We start from the raw sequence: 18854 nt of genomic DNA, 5'->3' as shown, positions 1-18854 counted from the left end.
TCGGGGAAAGTTTATTTAGTGTTTTCTCTCAGCGGTGGGTAAAAGAAAATTATTTCCCCCCCTGCTGCTGAGTGTTTTGTTTTTCCAGTGCAGAAGACTACAGTTCCAGTACAGATGCCCAGAGCAGGAGTGTTTTCTCCAGAGTGCTCCACCTTCACTTTCTAATCTCCTGGTAGCAGAAAGTGTGATGTAGAGAAAAAGCTTGTGCTGCTCCATTTTTCATAGAGGAGAGTCTCAGAGGCTGCTGTGGCACTTTGAGATGAAGTGAGCAGAGTAGGACAAGCTGAGAGATCGGGGACAACAAAAATACAGCAGGATGATTGTCTTGCTCTTCCTACATGAATACAAACCACTGGTAACACAGCATGAGGAAATATAACATGCCAACCAAGGACTTTTCACTTTCTCCTCCTTATTCAAGCATGTGTATCTGAGTCCCCAGAAAAACATATTCTCAGATATAATACTGATTATATTTGCCTCTATGATGTCTAATTACCAATATAGCTTTATTACAGATCGTAGATTATATATATGTTACTATAATTTGATATTTAGCACTGAATGAAGCTATAAAAATCTGTTTTTAAGAGCCCTAGTTTACCCAGAAGTTTCATCATTTTATATTTCTCTCTATAGGAAGAATCAACACACCCCCATATTTCAGCATTATGGAACAGTCTACCTTCCATCAATTAATCATCAGTACTTTCATCTTTAATTAAACTCACTATCTTTAAAGCACACCCCTTCACACACACCATCGCAGCGCTGCACACACAGTCACTCACACACAAAAACAAGGCAGTGCTCACAGCCTAACGGCAAATGTTCAATGTTATACACATGTGGGCATACAAATGCACACACACACACACACACACACGCACAGGGGCACACAGTGAAACACTGCACTGTAGTCCAAGCTGTTAACTGCTGACAACAAGGAAAAAGAGTTATATCCGCTCTGATTCCTTCACACACGTCAGTCCCACTCAGTAAGAGAAATGAGACAAGCGAGCAAAACAGACAGATGAAATACCCTCTGTTATTTACCTTCTGTACATCTGCACACACACACACACACACACACACACACACACACACACACACACACACACACACACACAAACTGGACTACAAAAACAGGGGAATCCATTTATAAATCACTTCTTATATATTATGGTTATTATGAATTTAAAAGTAGACACTGTGTGGATTTCTGAGGTGCTCAGACAAAATATACTGTATGTCTTGATTAATATATTCAAGACACATATTGTACATATATTATTGTAAATTACTCCAAAACATGTTAAACAGTGAAACAGTTTAGAAGTAACAGTCATTATTTTTGTACATGACTCAGATGTGATGTTAATATTTGTCTTTTATTCCATCACCAACGTCTTTATCTCTGATTCAACACATCAGACTGTGTGTTCTATGAGATTCAAGTGATTAAGACCTTTTTTAATGAATCCAAAATTTTACATATTACAGTAAATGTTTACATGGTGAAGATTTTAGTCACTGCAGTGTTTTCTAGGGTATTAAAGGACGGGTTCACAATTTTTCTAGTGTGTCTTAAAACAACAGTCAGGCGTCCATATGAACACTGAAAGAGGTTTTCCTCACTGTAATCATTCCTCCTGATCATACTGGCTATTGTAAGATCCCCTCAAAATGTGCTTTCAATGTAAGTGATGGAGGCCAAAATCCAACAGTGTGTCCACACAGTCATTTTGTGCAAAAATGCATTTAAAAGTTAATGTGAAGCTTATATGAGGCTTCAGCAGTCTGAGTTAGTCATATCAAGTGGATATTTGCCACATTTACAGTCTTTTTAGCATCAAATTCCCTCTTTGTGTTTCCCTGTTGAGCTGCGGTGGAACAAAAAAAGGGACTTTGGCACTAAAAAGACTGTAACAGTGAAAGATATTGACTTGATTTGACTAACTTGAATGGCTGAAGCTTCATATTAGCTTCAGACGAACTTTTAAATACATTTTTGCACTGAAGGATTGTATTCACACTCACATTGTAAGTGCTTTATGAGGGGATCTTCTAATGGTCAGTATGAGCAGGAGGAATGATTATAGCAAGAAAAACCATCTGAGTGTTCATGACAGACTTGAAGAAATGCGAACCCGTCCTTAAGTGCTGTTTTGGAGATTTCTGTTGCCCTAGAAAATCAAATCAAATCAAATATTTGTGATATTTACTTACTGTGTCTCTTTTGACTTATAGACACTGGGGAGTGGACAAAGCTTTTTTATTTATTCTCTGATCATGATACTGCAGCATCCAACTTGTACACTCAAATAAAATACAAATCCAATTTTTGTATGAGATTCCAGTTTCTAGCTGCAGAGTTGCTACTCAGTACCATATAGACATGTGAGCTCACAATATTATTATAGTACAACGCAACTATTTGTGAATCTTTGCCTAAAAAAACATTCATCATGATAATTTCTTTGCAGCTTGGTGCCTCTGATATGCATTCAAAGCCATGTTGACCAACATAGAAGCTAATTTTCATATTAAAACTTAGGCAAATATTGTTAAAGGCCCTGCACAGTACAGATGTGTCCACTTATTCCACTTATTCTGGCTGATTAGATCTCTGCTCAGGTTGAGTTTAGGTGACAGCTACACCTCACCTGGGAATTACATGGAGTCTCCGAAGACTTTGTACTAATAAGAATGACAAAGGTCTAATATAAGCTAACAGAGGGACATGACAGTCAACCACAGTCCGTACATGTCCACACAATAGTCCTTTGTCATTGACATTGTGACATTTCAAAAGCAGAAGTGTAAATTATGAAAATAATCATGGTTGAATTCCAGGTACTTTGGTTTCAACGTCCTGGTATTGTTCATGCTGGCTCACTGTCATACTGTCATAACTTATTGGGACACTTAAGTAGATGAATGTGTTTTACCTGCCAGGACAAGTCCAAACATCTGCTGTGAAAAGGGCGTATCCAGAAAAGACATCTAACCAGCTGTACAACTGAAAACACCTGTACAGGTGTACTGTAGGTGACTTTAAAGTCACAGTATCACTTCTCTCAAGTATCACCGGTTTTAGCTTCAGAGACTTTGATGTTCACTATATAATTGTACTGTATACTTGTAAAAAATGTGATTTTTGAGGGCATTCATTTAAGCCTTAATATTTGGCTTTACTGATAAGTCCTGTTAAACACATGCACACACACACACACACACACACACATGAAATACAACCACGAATACATCACACCGTCACTGGACAGCAGGAAGTCCCTGTATTACAGACATTATTGAAGCAAGAGGAGGAAGGATTTTTTTTTCTGATTATTGATTACAATTTGCATATATTATGTTTTATCTTGACATTTTTATATGTTTAATCTTGTCTAATTTTATGTTCGTCTTTTACATTGGCAAAGAGAGCTGAATGCGTTACAACCTGAGATAACTGACACACATGGTGTTCAACATGGCACAAATGCTGCAGTGTTCCTGTTGTTAGATTAGTCAACATTTATTCTCTATTTGCTCTTGTTTCTCTTAAAATGTATGTATAATCTAGTTTTAAAAACAACACAAAATAAACAACTAAACAAAAACAAATCCCTTGAAATAAAAATGTATGACTGAACATGTTTGAAAGCTGCTGTCCTAAACAGCATGAATTAGATGTTAGAAATCACACTGAAGGAAAGAAGCGCACAGCTATGAAATTATTACTGTAAGTGATAAATTAAATCAGATCTGATGTCTAATGGTTCACTGCTGCTACTCCACATTATTTCATCATCACAGCTGTCTGTTGCCACACCAGCCGCCCTAAACCCTCAGAGTGCAGAGGTGTGGGTGGAGAAGTAAGCCTGTGTGTGTGTGTGTGTGTGTGTGCGTGCGTGCGTGCGTGTGTGTGTGTGTATGTATGCTTGAAAATCTCAAATCTTCATATAAACAAAGGATTAGATTTCATAAATATCAGCAACAACAACTGTGCACACACACACACACACACACAGAGTACACTGAACAGTGGGCTTTAAAGAAGCCCCTTCAACCCTAAGCTAAGCCGAGAAACATCACTCAGCATTAGTCAGTAATACTTCTCTCTTATCAGTTCGTCCCTCTTTCTTTTTTTTTTTTGCAGCGCTTTCATTTTAATGCATCTTTCAGCTCTGCTCTGCTTGCTCCTCAGTTCCTCGACCTTCTATTGCTCTTCATCACTTGCTAATATTAAAACTGTCATCAGTTTGCTGGTTTAAGGACACATGTAGAAAGATTTCAATTCTGTTCTGGGGTCAGGATTAATTTATACTAAGCTAATATTCAAAGATTTAGTTCATATTTATATTAACTAAAGCTTGAATGGCTTATATGTGGCGACACATACAGACAAACATCAAAACACTGTAAACTGCTACAGCTACTTTGTATTTTTCATTTTGTGTTCAACAAATGATGCTTGTGAACACTGCAGTTCTCTCTTACAGGATGAGTTTGTTGGGAATATCCATATCTCCTTCACACACAGGCAGTCACATCATGCCTGTCCAGCATTGTCACTCTGTTAGCGTGCCAGTGGGAGCTGCTGTTGTCCAGTTGTAGGAAAATGTTTCATGGACTTCCAGCCTCTGTTGTATGATGTTCCTCCAGGCTACTGCCCCCCTCTCCTGCACAGCCTGCATAGACAGAGTGACAGTGAGGTTGTCGTTCTTTTAAACTTTTAAGACATCGTCAGCACTTAAAGCAGTAGCCACTTTACATCAGGCAACGGCACACTTATGGTGTACTGGTGAGTGATTAGAAGGAGAGAAAAAAGGATAACAGCGTGATCAACAATGAAGACCTCTGAGGTGGCTGAAGGGATAAATGCTTCATGAATAAAATGTGTCTCTTAAAGAAATCCTTGTGTTTCAAACACAAATTCTCATCCTTTATTACTGTGTTAAGTAAAAATTTAATAGCTGCCACACAAGAAAGTGTGAGTGCTGGTGAGCTTTGTGGAGAGAAATATGGAGAAAGTCTCCATCTGGTGGGAGGTCAGAGGTACCAGCACTCTGGCAAACAGGGAAAACTCAATAAGTGAAGATAGTTCAAAATTATCTGACAGTTGTCCTTCAGTCAAAATGAACACACTTTTTTGCAGGCGAGTCAGGCACAGTTCAGCATTTTTAACAGCTTGTAACAGTAAGGATGGCCACAGAAACGCAAAGACAGCATTAAAATCTGACTTATATGCAGCTGGAAAGTCATTTTGGCAAAAGACAAGCATTGCAGCAACTAGGAAATTTTCCATTACGACCTTGGAGAAGACTACTTACTGATAAACATGCACAGAGCAGCAATAAAAACAGCTGCATCACTATAATGTTGCAGTGTCCATAGGTGTAATATTGCCCTCAAGTGGACCAATCATGTCACTGCAGAAGACGACTAAAGAGAAACAGCATTATTTGCTGCTGTCAAGTGTCCCATACAAACAGCAACCATCACCATACAAGTGACAGCAACCATTTAACAGTCGACACAGTGGCTTCAAAACAGACATTTTGTCACATTATTAAAACACCACAGTCAGACTTTCAGTTCAAAACACAGTCTGGCTGTGCAGGATGTTGAGAAAACAAAATGGAGGATTATCAGTTTCATCGGATTTTCAGTAAACTCACCTCTTCGCTTGCTTCAGTTTGTTCACATTAGAAATGTTTTGTCTAGTAGACACATATGCATGGTTTTTGCCTTCATACATAGCTTTGCAAAAGGTCAGTTAACAAATCTATTGTTAAGGTGCCTTGACTAAACAGCCAGTGATTTAAAATCTGTACAATATAAAGACAATGTCACTAACATACCCATCTTTAAGAGATTATTTTTTCTTGTCATTTACATAATAATTTAAACAGTCAAACACATTTCTCTTTAATTAAAAAATAAGATTTTTTTACGAAGTAATACGCTGCTGAAGCAGTGGCTCCTAATATTTGTTGTTTGCTATGTTCTCCAATGAAGAACTAATGGAAAACACACACTGTACATTTTACTGAGGTGATTGGCAGTCAAAAATTTAAAGACCATCGCTCCTGTTAGTATCAATGTGGAATTTGACCTCAGACTATTTCTATAATATTTTGTCTCTTTATACATTCAAACCATATTGATGACTTGTCCTTTATGAATCCCAGCACACATTCTTTCTATATTTTTTCAAAGAGGACAATAGAAACAAACATTCATTTTGTATTTGCTGTGGTCATATTTATGTTTGAGGCCTTTCATGAATGACAGCTCCTTGTACTCATTTGATGTTGATTGCCGAGTAAACTCAGTGATTGGAAACTCCTTTCCACCATATCAGTCAGCTGATCACTTTTATTCTGAAGGTCAGATATGCATAAGTATTTAAAATAAAAAAATGACATCAGAGTTGTGAATGCTTTCCCTTTTATTCCTTCACAGCTTTCACAGCAGCCCCAGGATTAACAATCAGATTATGACCTCAGGTCCGAGTTTTTTTTTTCTTTTTCTTTATTGAGTACATGAATGAACATGAGGTTCATACTCTTGAACAAAATACCAGCTGGATTCACAAACAACACATGAGAAATAGAAAGAAACTTAAATAAAATACTAATAAAACAATACACTCATTAACAGTGTTTACAGCCTTCTTATTAGTGAAGGATTTAATGGTCGGTAAGTACAGCTCACATTCTTTATGAGAAACTGAGAAGAGGTTTTTTGTTGGCAAAGTTACATGAATGAAAATAAAACTTAAGATAAATATAAGATTGATGATGTAACCTTGTTTCTAATTTTTTCTGTTGTTACTTTAAACCCCAAACAGAACATGTTTACACAATGACACAAAAGCAGCCATAAATGTAACATTGATAAACATAGAAACCTCTTGCCACAGTCTTTTAGTGTAGTAACAATGCCAAAATAAACGAGGAACAGTTTCAGGATGTGCTGAGAAAAATGAATAAGATACATCAATACCATTCTTAAACTTAAATTCTTAAAATGTTTTACAGGGTAGAATTTGTGTATAAACTTAATGGACATCTCCTCTGTGTCACTGGTGATGAGATATTTGTGAGGCCATGTATGTCACAAAATTATTCCAGTAGATGGCGACATGTGTAATAGAAATACTCTCTATCTTCTTGACATGAGGAACGTGCAGCTCTATTATCATTTTTAGATGGTACAGAACACACAAGCAGTGTCAATAGGGTGATGTAATGAGATATCAGTAGGATAAGGAGAGCATAGGACCCCCAAAAAGCTAGAAACAGCCCTGTTCCCATCAAACGAATTCTTTAAAAAGATACTGTTTTTGTATAAAATGTCACCATTGTTCCAAATATAATAACGTTGAAAGGTAAATTGTGCTTGTAGATAATTTTCCATGACAATAAAGCTTGTTTGTGAGATTCTGATAATTTAATTGGAATCTTATAATTACACATAAGTAAGAATCGTTTCTCAGAAATTGTTTTATGCAATTAATCTTAAAAGTATAATTCAATGTAGAAAAATGTGAGAAATCCAAACCACCATTTTTGTATGAATTTGACACAACAGATCTTCTAATATACTGTGTCCGATTTTTCCACAGAAAGTGAAATAACAGCTTGTCAACAGTTTTGTCATCGAACTGAACTGAAGAGGTGACATAGATTCCTTCAGCTTTAGACAGCAGTGCACAACCTTTCAATGAGCGATCTCTTTTAAGCCACAAGTTGAATTTGGTTTTAGCTTTGTCAATCATCAGGTTGAAATTTAGAGAAACTCTGTCCTATTGATTTTTTGGATAATATGATCCCTAAATATGTGATTTTATCTTTAACAGGTATGACTGCAAGGGATGCTTCAACACAATTTTTAAAGCGTAACTTACATTTGGAAAACATATGACAGAATGCAGCTGCATGTGTACTGACAAAAACTAGAACTAGAAACTAGAAAGAGATCTTATTTCTCCCATTTTAGCTTCACTGCATTGGCTTCCTGTAAAATCCAGAATAGAATTTAAAATCCTTCTCCTCACCTACAAAGCAGGCACCATCATATCTTAAAGAGCTCATATTACCCTATTACCCCACAAGAACACTGCACCCCCTGAATGCAGATTTACTTGTGGTTCCTAGAGTCTCCAAAAGTAGAATGGGAGACAGAGCCTTCAACTATCAGGCTCTGCTACTGTGGAACCATCTTCTACGTTTAAGAGAAGGCTTAAAACTTTCCTTTTTGATAAAGCTTATAGTTAGGGCTGGCCAGGCTCGCCTTGGATCAGCCCTTAGTTATGCTGCTATAGGTCTAAAGTGCCAGGGGACTTCCCATGATGCACTGAGCTCCTCTCTCCTCCTCTCCATCTGTATGTATTCATGTACTATTAATGCATGTTACTAACTTGGCTTCTTCCCCCGAGTTTTTGTGCTTTCTCGTCTCACAGGAAACTCCAGAATCTGAGGAATGATGGCGTGGTCCTGCGGGTGTCGTGCCTTGACACCTTCTCTGGCTATTATTGCTATAATTATTACTAGTCATATCTCTATTATTATTATTGTTGTTATCATTATTATTGTTGTTATTATGCTTATCTGTGTCTCTCTCCCCCCTCCCTCCTTCTTTCTCTCTCAACCAAACCAGTCAAGGCAGATGGCCGCCCACCTAGAGCCTGGTTCTGTCTGAGGTTTCTTCCCGTTAAAGGGGAGTTTTTCATTGCTGCTGTCACCAACTGTTTGCTCATGGGGGAATTGTTGGGTCTCTCTAAATTAAAGAGTACAGTCTACACATGCTCTATGTGAAAAGTGCCCTCAGATAACTTTGATTTGATTTGATTTGATTGATTTGGTGCTATGTATATAAAATTGAATTGAATTGAATTGAATATGTAAAGCATACCTTCAGAATAAAGATGTGTCGTCACTCCAGCTCACATGAAACAGGAAACCCTTGTCGGAAGGCTTCAGGAAGGCTTTTTCATCCTAACTCTTATAATAATAATAATAATAATAATAATAATAATCATCATATTTTCTGTGTATTATGTTGTGTATCCTATGTTATTGATACTGTAACACTTTGAGTTTCACTATGAATGAAAAGAGTGGTACAAATTAAATGTATTACTATTATTATTGTTGTTGTTGTTGTTGTTATTATTATTATTATTATTATTACGTTACTCTGCCTCACCGAGACTGTAGGGCGTGTTCTGACGTCAGCGCGTACTAGCAGCGTAGCATCGTGGTCGTGCCTGCCCTTCACATCCGTCCACATCCCGCTCGGCTCGACTCCCAAGCGCAGCAGCAACGATGGCCCTGCTCAAGTCCAACAAGGTGTTTCAATGTCTGGGGAACATCACTCCGTCCCTTGGAGCTCTGTCCACCCGGAACAGGTAAACTACGACGATACGCTCATACCTGACGGTTACAGATAACGGATAGAGATCATAGATTAGATATACAGTTGTTGTAGAAACGTGCAGTCACGTTAGTGTTTTTACAGCCAACGTTAGCTTGACTGCCAGTTATTTTAAGGGTAACATCAACGGTTCTGTCAGACATCAAATATACCTTGAAGCGTCTTTACTCGGACAATGATTTATCTGTACTAGCTTGTTAGCTAACAGGGGTCAAATGGTCTCAATAGGCCCCGATATGCTTCCTGAGTTTCGCTGCCTTTGAAGCCCACATTTAGGTCTCTCTCAACATTTTTATCACTCAGTGACCTCGCAGGTCAGCACCTGCTGTGCCGGACATCCTCTTTGAATTGAACTAAGCTGACCTTTGATTGTATCTTCGTGTTGCTATCCCTCACTAATGCGTGCTGCTGATGAAAGTCACGTTGGTGTGTCACCAGTATTAGTCACCGGTTAATATTAGAGATTAACGGTTAAAATACGTGTTGCACGTTAAGAATAAATTTATTATAAAAACATATCGCCTAGGATGAATAACATTTTGCCCCGTTTTTAGTGTTTTAAAGGCAACTTTCTGAATCAATTTCCATTATAGCTTCCGTTGTCAAATCCCACGCACAGTTTGAGCCAAGCGACTTGTCGTAGTTTGTGAAACCGTACGAGTTGATTGGTTGTCGTCATCCGGCGTTGATCGTTGATTGGCTCCTTTCTAGCGGCGCAGCTGAGACAGGCGCCGGTGTCCTTTCAGGGTGTAGTTGGAGGGCAAACTCGTCTAATTCCGCAGATGAGCTCTTTTTGCGCTAAATATTTCATCGTGTAGCTTTCGTACCACGTAGACCAGAAGTATCAGCTAGATTTAGTCGGTCTCTTTGAAGCGAGATATTCAGTGTCTGCTTCTACCTCCGCAGTTGTAACGTAACGTTTCGTTTTTCTATCCGATGCTATCGTGTTTCTGTCTGTGTGGGTGTGTTTAAAAAAACATGAACGCTGCTTAAACCCACTTTCAGATTTGTTGAACCTTTTTATTTTACTTATGAAAACACAAAAAAGGGTGATTTCACTGACATTTCTCCATCCAGACCACATTAGACGAGGTCTAGATCAAAAACCACTATACTTAGACTTGTCAAAGCTCAATGATAATAATCTGGAACTTTGTTTTAATGAGTCTCTGGGGTCTCCTTGGTAATTTAGTCCAGATTTGACAAGTCTTAAGTATAGTGGTTTTTGATCTGGACCTGGTCTAATGTGGTCTGGATGGGTGAAATTGCCCTTTTTTCAGTTCTCACAAATAAAATAAAGGTTTCACAAATCTGAAACTGTGTTTGAATGACTCTCTAGAGCGTTCTTGTTAATGTAGTTCAGGTTTGATAGGTGTAAGTATAGTGGTTTTTGAACTAGACCTGATCTAATGTGGTCTGGAGGGAGAAATATCAGTGAAATGCCCCCCCCCTTTTTTTGTTTTCATAAGCAAAATAAAGGTTTCACAAACCTGAAAGTGGGTGTAAACAGGGTCAAGGCTGCTAAATATCAATATTTACCGTATGTTTCCCTTAACTTTCCCCATAACTAAATTAGAAACTACCTTCAGCGTCATGGTCTGGTTTCAAACAATAAATAAACTACAATAGGTTGTTTTTGTTTTTTTTGTTTTTTTACAACCTCTTGTAGCCGGACCTTTGTATTAAACAATAGATGTTAGTATCAAGAGCAGTTAATGGGAGGTCTATTGATCTTTGGTCTATTGATCCCTGATAACTTGCCAGTCACTGATGTTTATATAAACGCTGAAGTTCAAAGGTTCTTGTGCAAGAACACTGCAGGCCCAAATAGATTGTTTGTTGCTGTTGTGATGGGTAGTTGTTGAAAATAAAGACATCCTAGCCTTAATTGTCAGAAGTATACCGTTTATTTCTGCCCACTGATTGACAAATCAACCCCCAATTGTATTAAAGCTACATGTGCAGGACTGGACTCAGCATATACCATTTTTCCAACCAGTTAATACTCCTTAAATGATCATGAATTAAAAATATAATATTTGTCAGTGAATGTAGTCGCTATTTAATATCTTATTTTTATATAATCAGTAGGAGATTGGAGACTGTTGCCCTTTGCAAAGCATTCGGTCCTAAATTTAGCTACAAAATTTAGAGGCTTTACAAAGTAGAGGAAACCTGAGACAATATATGAGCAGCAGTGTGGTGAAGGTTGCAACTACGCCCACTTATCTAGCTGATTTGTACAAAATGTCTCAGTTTTATTAATTTAAAACAGAAGAAAAGATTCCAGTTGTTATTTTAGGAATAATTCACTATGACAAAGTAGACAAATAGCCAATAGTAATGTATCCACACCTGCATACTGTATCTGCTAGTGTTGCTATGTAGTTCTCAATTTGCAGTTGGATTTGATATTGTAAAATAAAAATGAAATATCTTGAGTGGAAGAACAATAGTTTATTTTTGAATGCACAACATGCCCAGATGATTTTGTCTTTTGTTTTTCTGAATACTACACACTGAGGAAGACACGACCTGAAACATCTGTGCAGCATGTTTCTTTTGCATTCAGAAAAAACAGAAGTGTTAACTTTATGACAGTTTTATGATAAGTGGATAGGATAGAGTGAGAGATATGGAGTCAGATGGATAATTTAGAATTTTCTGCTCTGGCTTTAAATAAAGTTTTGTTTAGATCTGTGATTTGTCGTTTTCTTGGTTAGACAAGTGAACTTGTAGTATTTGACATTCCTTTCTCGTGCGTACACATGCTTATATTGTTATATATCATGGTATGTTGTACATAGCAAGTGTCCTTAATCCATTTACACAGTCTGCACCACTGATATGTGCATGATTAGCTTTAAGGCTGTAAGACTGAGGTCAAGAGTCAGGGTGCATGACCTTTTAACAGTTGATATGCAGCTTACATCTGTTGCTGCTTTTAAAGCTTTCTCACAGTTGTTTCTTTGTGTAGGTATATTCTTCTTCTTGTTACAAAGAATATTTCTATTTTCACCACTCAGTACTTTCCAAAATAATAGTAGTGGATTTGTTCATTAGAATATTTTAGCACTTCCTAAACAGTGAATCAGTGAATGATAAAGAATTAATAAAGAGTGCTTGCACAGCACAAGACATTTTAAGACTGTGTAAAGACAAGTTTAACATGATATTAGATTTAGATCCTGTAAGGAAAACATGTTAAAGTCTTCAGTATGTAAGCTAATGATTAATCATTCAGGAGTAATTTGTAATTCTAGACAAATATGAATAAAACTAATAGATAAAAAAGAAGGCCAGATCAGTGAAAGTAAAAACAAATATTACTAAAAGCACAAGTAAAGTTAACAAAAATAGTAGTAAATTAAATTACCATGCTTGCTTTAAATAATTTTTCCTCATTCATTTTCATATGTTTCTTACTATAAAGTACAATATTCAGTGTTTTTATCATGGTGGGAGTAGCGACTGAGTGAATAAAGGGAGTGATTTTTAGAAACCATGTTTGTTTTACGCATAGATTATCTATTACTCTTGTTTTTGAACTCTGGACCTTCTGAATGGATTATGATGTTTGTTTCATGAAACTTGTTGCCCACTGAGCATTGATCATGTGTCTCTACGTCAGTGTCGTATCCTGAGGTCACATGATTAGTTAAGCTCAAGCATTAAGTCCACAGTGGTCGCATGGCTAATACGGCTGTTATGGTAGTGTGACCAGTGTCACATAAGGCCACGAAAACTTAAGAAGTTGCACATTTCATGACCTTGTTAGGATATGTTAGTGTTCCCGTCCATGAAGGGAATTGTTGTTTTTCACAGATGAACTCTTGGCAGTGACCTCTTGACTCTCTTCAGTGTTTACGGTCCCTTCCACATCCATATTCATCTGCTTTGGTGTCTTTGCAGCTCATGGTGGGGTGGAGTTCAGATGGGTCCCCCCGATCCCATCCTGGGGGTGACTGAGGCCTTTAAGAGGGACACCAACCCCAAGAAGATGAACCTGGGTGTGGGAGCCTACAGGGATGACCAGGGCAAGCCCTACGTGCTCAGCTGTGTCCGCAAGGTAGAGCTGCACCCAAGCCCATGTTTTTCTAATGTCACACACATGCAATTCAAAAGTTACTCTTCACCTGAGGGAAGGAAACAGTCATATCATCTAGTTTTAATTTCTAATATGCAACTGAAAGATAACGATAGAGTTGCATCATTGTACTGTGTGTGCACTGAGGGAGTTGACATGCTTTACATTTTCACTGGGTGTTAGAAGAGTTAAAAGGTTGTTGCTGGTTAGGGTTTTTCTCTGCTTTGTCAACCTGAGCTCAGCTCCTTTAGTACTCTGCAACATCAGCATTTTTGGGGTTTAACACACTTGTCAATAATTAGGAGAATTTCTCCTGAAACACTACGAGAAAGTGTGTGTAAGTTTATACATAGTTTGGAATACCAAACAAGGAAATTACTATAGTTCTGTCTTATCCACGTTGATTTTCATATCTTCTTTCTAGGCGGAGGCTTTGATTTCAGCAAAACAGCTGGATAAGGAGTACCTTCCTATCGGTGGTTTGGGGGATTTTTCCAAGGCCTGCGCCCAGCTCGCACTTGGTGCTGATAATGAGGTCTTGAAGAGTGGCAGGGTAAGCCGGGGTGTTTGACAATTCAACCTAAAGAAAACTCAAATAGGTTCTGAGGTGTTTAAGTCCGAATGAGTGCAGCATTTTTGTTCTCCCAACAGAGCATCACCGTCCAGACCATCTCAGGAACTGGATCTCTGCGCATTGGAGCCAACTTTTTGGTGAGCACCTCTTTTATCAGGTACTCAGCACAAACAGTTTGAGGTTAGGCTGGCTATCTCTCATTATGTCTTTTCTCTGGCGCAGGCTCGATTCCACGGAGGTCCTCATGACGTGTACCTGCCCAAGCCCTCCTGGGGAAACCACACACCCATCTTCAGAGACGCTGGCATGCAGCTCAAAGCATACCGATACTACGACCCCTCCACCTGTGGCTTTGACTTCAAAGGAGCTCTCGAGGACATCTCTGTAAGACATGAGTGAGGAATAGCTGGGGTGGGATGATAAGAACAGTTTTCAAACGCTATTATCCAAACGTCAACCTGACGGAAGGGTCTAGTTTAGTTTGGCATTTTTTGTATTTCCATTTAGTGTACAATTAGAGTATTTTAATGTTTTTCATAGAATTGTGGTTATTTTCCAGCTTATTTAGGGATTGAGGTGTTGACCATTGAGGCTAAACGGTGTGGATTTTCAGTGTATTTATGTAAAATCCACCAATTAACTTGGAAAGTGTGTATATTTTTTGCCTCCATTATTGTCTATAACCAATTTTGAAGGTACTTTGGTGCCCCAAATGAATTATATTTTAGTTATCAGATTCAAAAGAATGTTTATTGTGTTAAAAAGTATACAGTTAGAGTCAATAAGGTAATAACTTGTGTGTGTGTATATGTGACAGCCATGTGCCTCTGTGAGAACGCTATTACTCAAGAGAGGCTGCAATACTCAACGTAATGACCTGATTGCAGTTTGACTAACCAAAACCTGTTTATCAATGTCACAGAAAATCCCAGAGCAGAGTGTGATCTTGTTGCATGCTTGCGCCCACAACCCCACTGGTGTAGACCCCAAACCTGAGCAGTGGAAAGAGATTGCTGCCATCGCAAAGGTGAGTGTTCATCATCCCATTAAAGATCTGTGAAATGTTTGGAGCTACATTTTGATTACATGTCGTACACTTTTTCCTCTTTATCTCAACATCAGAAAGTCTTTCACGGTTCAAAAGCCACAGCTGATAACTGTTGTACTGTAGGTGCCTCTTATCAGTTGAAACTTTAGTAACCGCTTGTCTCTTGTCTGTTTCCCTCTCCTGTGTCCCCCCCCCCCCTTTATTTTTCCCACCCTGTAGAAGAGGAACCTGCTCGTGTTCTTTGACATGGCTTACCAGGGCTTCGCCAGCGGAGACATCGATCGTGATGCCTGGGCTGTGCGCTACTTCATCGAACAGGGCCACAACATCGTGCTGTCCCAGTCCTTTGCAAAGAACATGGGTCTCTATGGTCAGTCACAATGCAGTGCAGCCATTTCTTAAATAATAAAGATTACATTCAGACAACAGCACAGATATGAATAAAAACATGTGAATCCACCTTTAGACTTCATTACTACTCTACGAACATTGTAGTTTAAGATAAATTTATCAGGGACTGGGATGACTGATAAGATGAAGCCTGTGTTTTACCACCACCCAGTGGTAAAGCCTAGTATGTGAACATGGTCTTATTCAAATATGCATTCATACTTTTAACACACTGAATATATACACTGAATATATACTTTGCTGGTGTGAACAGCTACTCCTATGAAGTTGACTATCATGATCATTAAAAATCTTAAAGCAGTTATGCTACCAGTACGTAGTCATAATGGAGTGGGTGTTGTTGTGAGGTGAAATCAGTTTTTGCAGATTATCACAGGTTCCCATTGCCAGCCTGTTTCACAAACGCTTTTCAGACTCGCTGTAAATCAGTTTGTTTCACTCTCAATGTTCATTTTGATATTCACAGGTGAGCGTGTGGGAGGCTTCACTGTGGTGTGTAAGGATGCAGATGAGGCAAAGAGAGTGGAGTCTCAACTGAAGATCCTCATCAGACCCATTTACTCCAACCCACCGATGAATGGCGCCAGAATTGCTACTACTATTCTCAACACACCAGAACTGCGCTCCATGTGGTAAGAGCCTATAGATGATAATACACTCATAACCCAAACCAAACATGTTTTCAATTCATGTAAAAACAGATGAGCTACACATCTCCATCTTTTCATATGCACCTCACTGTTTTATACCCTGCTTACACTTCTGCCTTCTCATTTGTGTTTCTCAGGCTGGAGGAGGTTCACGGTATGGCCAACCGCATCATCAAGATGAGAGAACAGCTGGTGGCCGGTCTGAAAAAGGAGGGCTCCAGCCACAACTGGCAGCATGTCATTGACCAGATCGGGATGTTCTGCTTCACAGGCCTCAAACCCGAACAGGTACATACACACACACACACACACCAACACACATACACACACACTTCAGTGCCCTTCTAAAATAAAACCAGCTTTATAAAGATCAAAATCATATTAAGATTATAAAAATAGCACTATCAAAAAAAACACACAACTTGCAAAAAAGTACTTGAAACAAAGAAAAAATGAAAACTAGCTGTCATTTAAAGGTAAATTTAGAAGTCTGACTCACTGCATTAAACTTTACATTAAACAACATTCACATTAAAACTTAATTGTTAGTGTTGGGAATAATTATAAATCAGTATTTGACCCATAAAATTTGTTTGATCAAGATTTCATTATATTCTTACACAGTCCTATTAATGCTTGACATTATGTTCATCATAGAGTTTGTGTTGTAGCTCTCATTACATTAAACACTCTTAACCTTGTAATTAGTGTTGAGCAGAATTAACTATCTGGCTGTTATCTTTTTCTTTATCAACATCTCTCAAGGAACGTTTATGCAAATAAAAAGTTAATCATTCATCAAGGTGTCACAAATTGAACTGAAGGAGGAAATGATGTTGTTAATGCTAGTCAATTGACACAGTGATTAAACAAAGTTGTGTGTTAGAGTCACAGTACTTTCCTCCATCACTAATCTTAATCTGTAGATAAGTGTTGAACCCATTGAGATACAATGAAGGAACAAAGCTTTATGCGAATGTTCCCACAGCTTTATAGTTGTTGAGGTACTGTCATGTGGATTTTGAGTTGGGTATAATCATTGTTTTTTGTGTTGTTTTTTTCACTGCAGGTTGAACGCCTGACAAAGGAGTTTTCCGTGTACATGACCAAGGATGGCAGAATTTCCATGGCAGGCGTGTCCTCTGGGAACGTTGGATATCTGGCACACGGCATCCACGCCGTCACCAAGTAGAGCGGATTCTGCTGGGAGAGCTACAAAATCAAAGCAGCAGTGTCTAAGAGGAGCTTTATGCATCACTTGGTCTCCGTCTGCTCCATTCCACCTCTAGAAAAAAAGCTCGATATTTAGTTAGACATGTTCTTGATCGGAAATCATCATGACTTTGTCCCAGTTGGAACGATTGCTGCTGTTAAAAAATGGTTTAGTTTCCTGTTATCTTTTCAAAAACATCTCACAGAACAGGCTCCCCTGCCAAATTGTTAAATGTTTTCTCCCTCTACTGACTGAGCTGATGTCTCATCTTTGCTTATTTATTATGTGGAAAAAAAAACAAAAAAAACTGTCAGCTGCTCTTTATCTGCTGTGGGCCGACTCACTATAAAACATACAGGAACCAACACTGGGCTAATGTTAGACTGTGCATTAGTTTTAAGTGCAAGTTGAGATCTCTGTCGCTATGTGAAAGCTTGTAGAAAATGTGAGTTCTTCTTTTCTTCTTAATTTAATTGATGGAGTTGTAGCACTTTATATGCAGCGAGGCACTGTTTTGAGTTTCAAGATTAGGCTGGCACTTATCATTGGGCTTTACTATAATTAGAGGCATTTGTCAGTCAGGTAATCAATTCATCAGGCTTATCTGTCGGTCATCTGAACTAATCAATCATTCAGTAATTTCTCTGTATTATCTCTGTTAGGAATTTCCTGTCAATCTCTCTTGTGTTCAACAGTTTTTCATGAGTTGTGACTCTTTTTTTTTTTTTGCTTTCAATCCTGTTGATCGCAGAGCAGCAGTTTCTCAGTCAGTCCTTTTAACTCCTGACACAAACAACACAATAAACTCAATACAGAGAAGTGATCAATATGTTGTATGAATTCCACCATGGAGAATTCTTTTCATATTCTACTGTAGGCCCAAATCAAATGTCCCATTATTTTATTTTCGTAATGGAGGCTTTGTATTTGATATCAGTACCAATGTCTCAGTGTGGGCTTATTTAAGATGAGTGGGGCACCTGATTGGGGCGCACACTGGACGGTTCTTGAAAGCACACGCTGCTCGAGACGGGAACTCGGGCATCATGGTTCAATGTATGAGTCTGTTTAACATTAAGACTGTGAGGCACTGATGGCATTTGGAAATGTGCTCTGATCATATTTCTGGAACTTCACCTCCATGTTCTGCATTCTGAATAAATAATGGATCATTGGTCATGTACGTATTGAACAAACAATAAATCATTATAGAGTAATGATCTGTTCTTGTTTATTTGTGTGTGTTTTGTGTTCTTTTTCCTCCTGATGTGATCAGTTAACATCTTATTTACTCAAAGTCATGGTTTATTTTTCTCATCACATAATTACTGCAATTTGAGTATAGTTCAACATGGAGATATTGTAATGTTTCTCTTATCTAAAAACCTGCTGTAGGTGTACTAGAGGTGTTGATGAGGATAAAT

The 18854-nt window shown here is 38.3% G+C and overlaps 1 protein-coding gene and 1 long non-coding RNA gene across 3 annotated transcripts; one reads left to right on the top strand and one right to left on the bottom strand.

The window, feature by feature from the left end:
* Positions 1–38: 38 nt before the first annotated feature.
* Positions 39–9307, bottom strand: LOC122980290. Of its 2 annotated transcripts, XR_006403022.1 has the most exons (3): positions 9220–9307; positions 4504–4694; positions 39–283 (listed from the first exon to the last, which is right to left on the bottom strand). It is a non-coding gene; the product is annotated as an uncharacterized LOC122980290 (long non-coding RNA). The 2 variants fall into 2 exon arrangements; XR_006403021.1 differs by lacking the exon at positions 39–283 and having other exon boundaries at positions 3372–4694.
* On the top strand, positions 9268–18647 carry got2b (glutamic-oxaloacetic transaminase 2b, mitochondrial). The gene is made up of 10 exons (XM_044348129.1): positions 9268–9421; positions 13360–13516; positions 13959–14087; positions 14186–14245; positions 14331–14492; positions 15031–15135; positions 15376–15526; positions 16034–16199; positions 16355–16505; positions 17287–18647. Exons 1-10 carry the CDS (start codon positions 9339–9341, stop codon positions 17407–17409), a joined length of 1287 nt encoding a protein of 428 aa, XP_044204064.1. The 5' UTR covers positions 9268–9338; the 3' UTR covers positions 17410–18647.
* Positions 18648–18854: the final 207 nt, after the last annotated feature.

This window comes from Thunnus albacares, chromosome 1, assembly GCF_914725855.1.
Source record: "Thunnus albacares chromosome 1, fThuAlb1.1, whole genome shotgun sequence".
NCBI lineage: Eukaryota > Metazoa > Chordata > Actinopteri > Scombriformes > Scombridae > Thunnus > Thunnus albacares.
Note: the sequence above shows the minus strand (reverse complement) of the source record. Positions and strands in the feature narration are given on the sequence as shown.

Bases quoted from the DNA above. Each gene is read 5' to 3' on its own strand.
- got2b (XM_044348129.1), top strand. From the start codon at position 9,339: ATGGCCCTGCTCAAGTCCAACAAGGTGTTTCAATGTCTGGGGAACATC. The intron at 14,493-15,030 runs GTAAGACATGAG...TCAATGTCACAG, and splicing joins GAGCTCTCGAGGACATCTCT to AAAATCCCAGAGCAGAGTGT. The intron at 16,506-17,286 runs GTACATACACAC...TTTTCACTGCAG, and splicing joins CAGGCCTCAAACCCGAACAG to GTTGAACGCCTGACAAAGGA.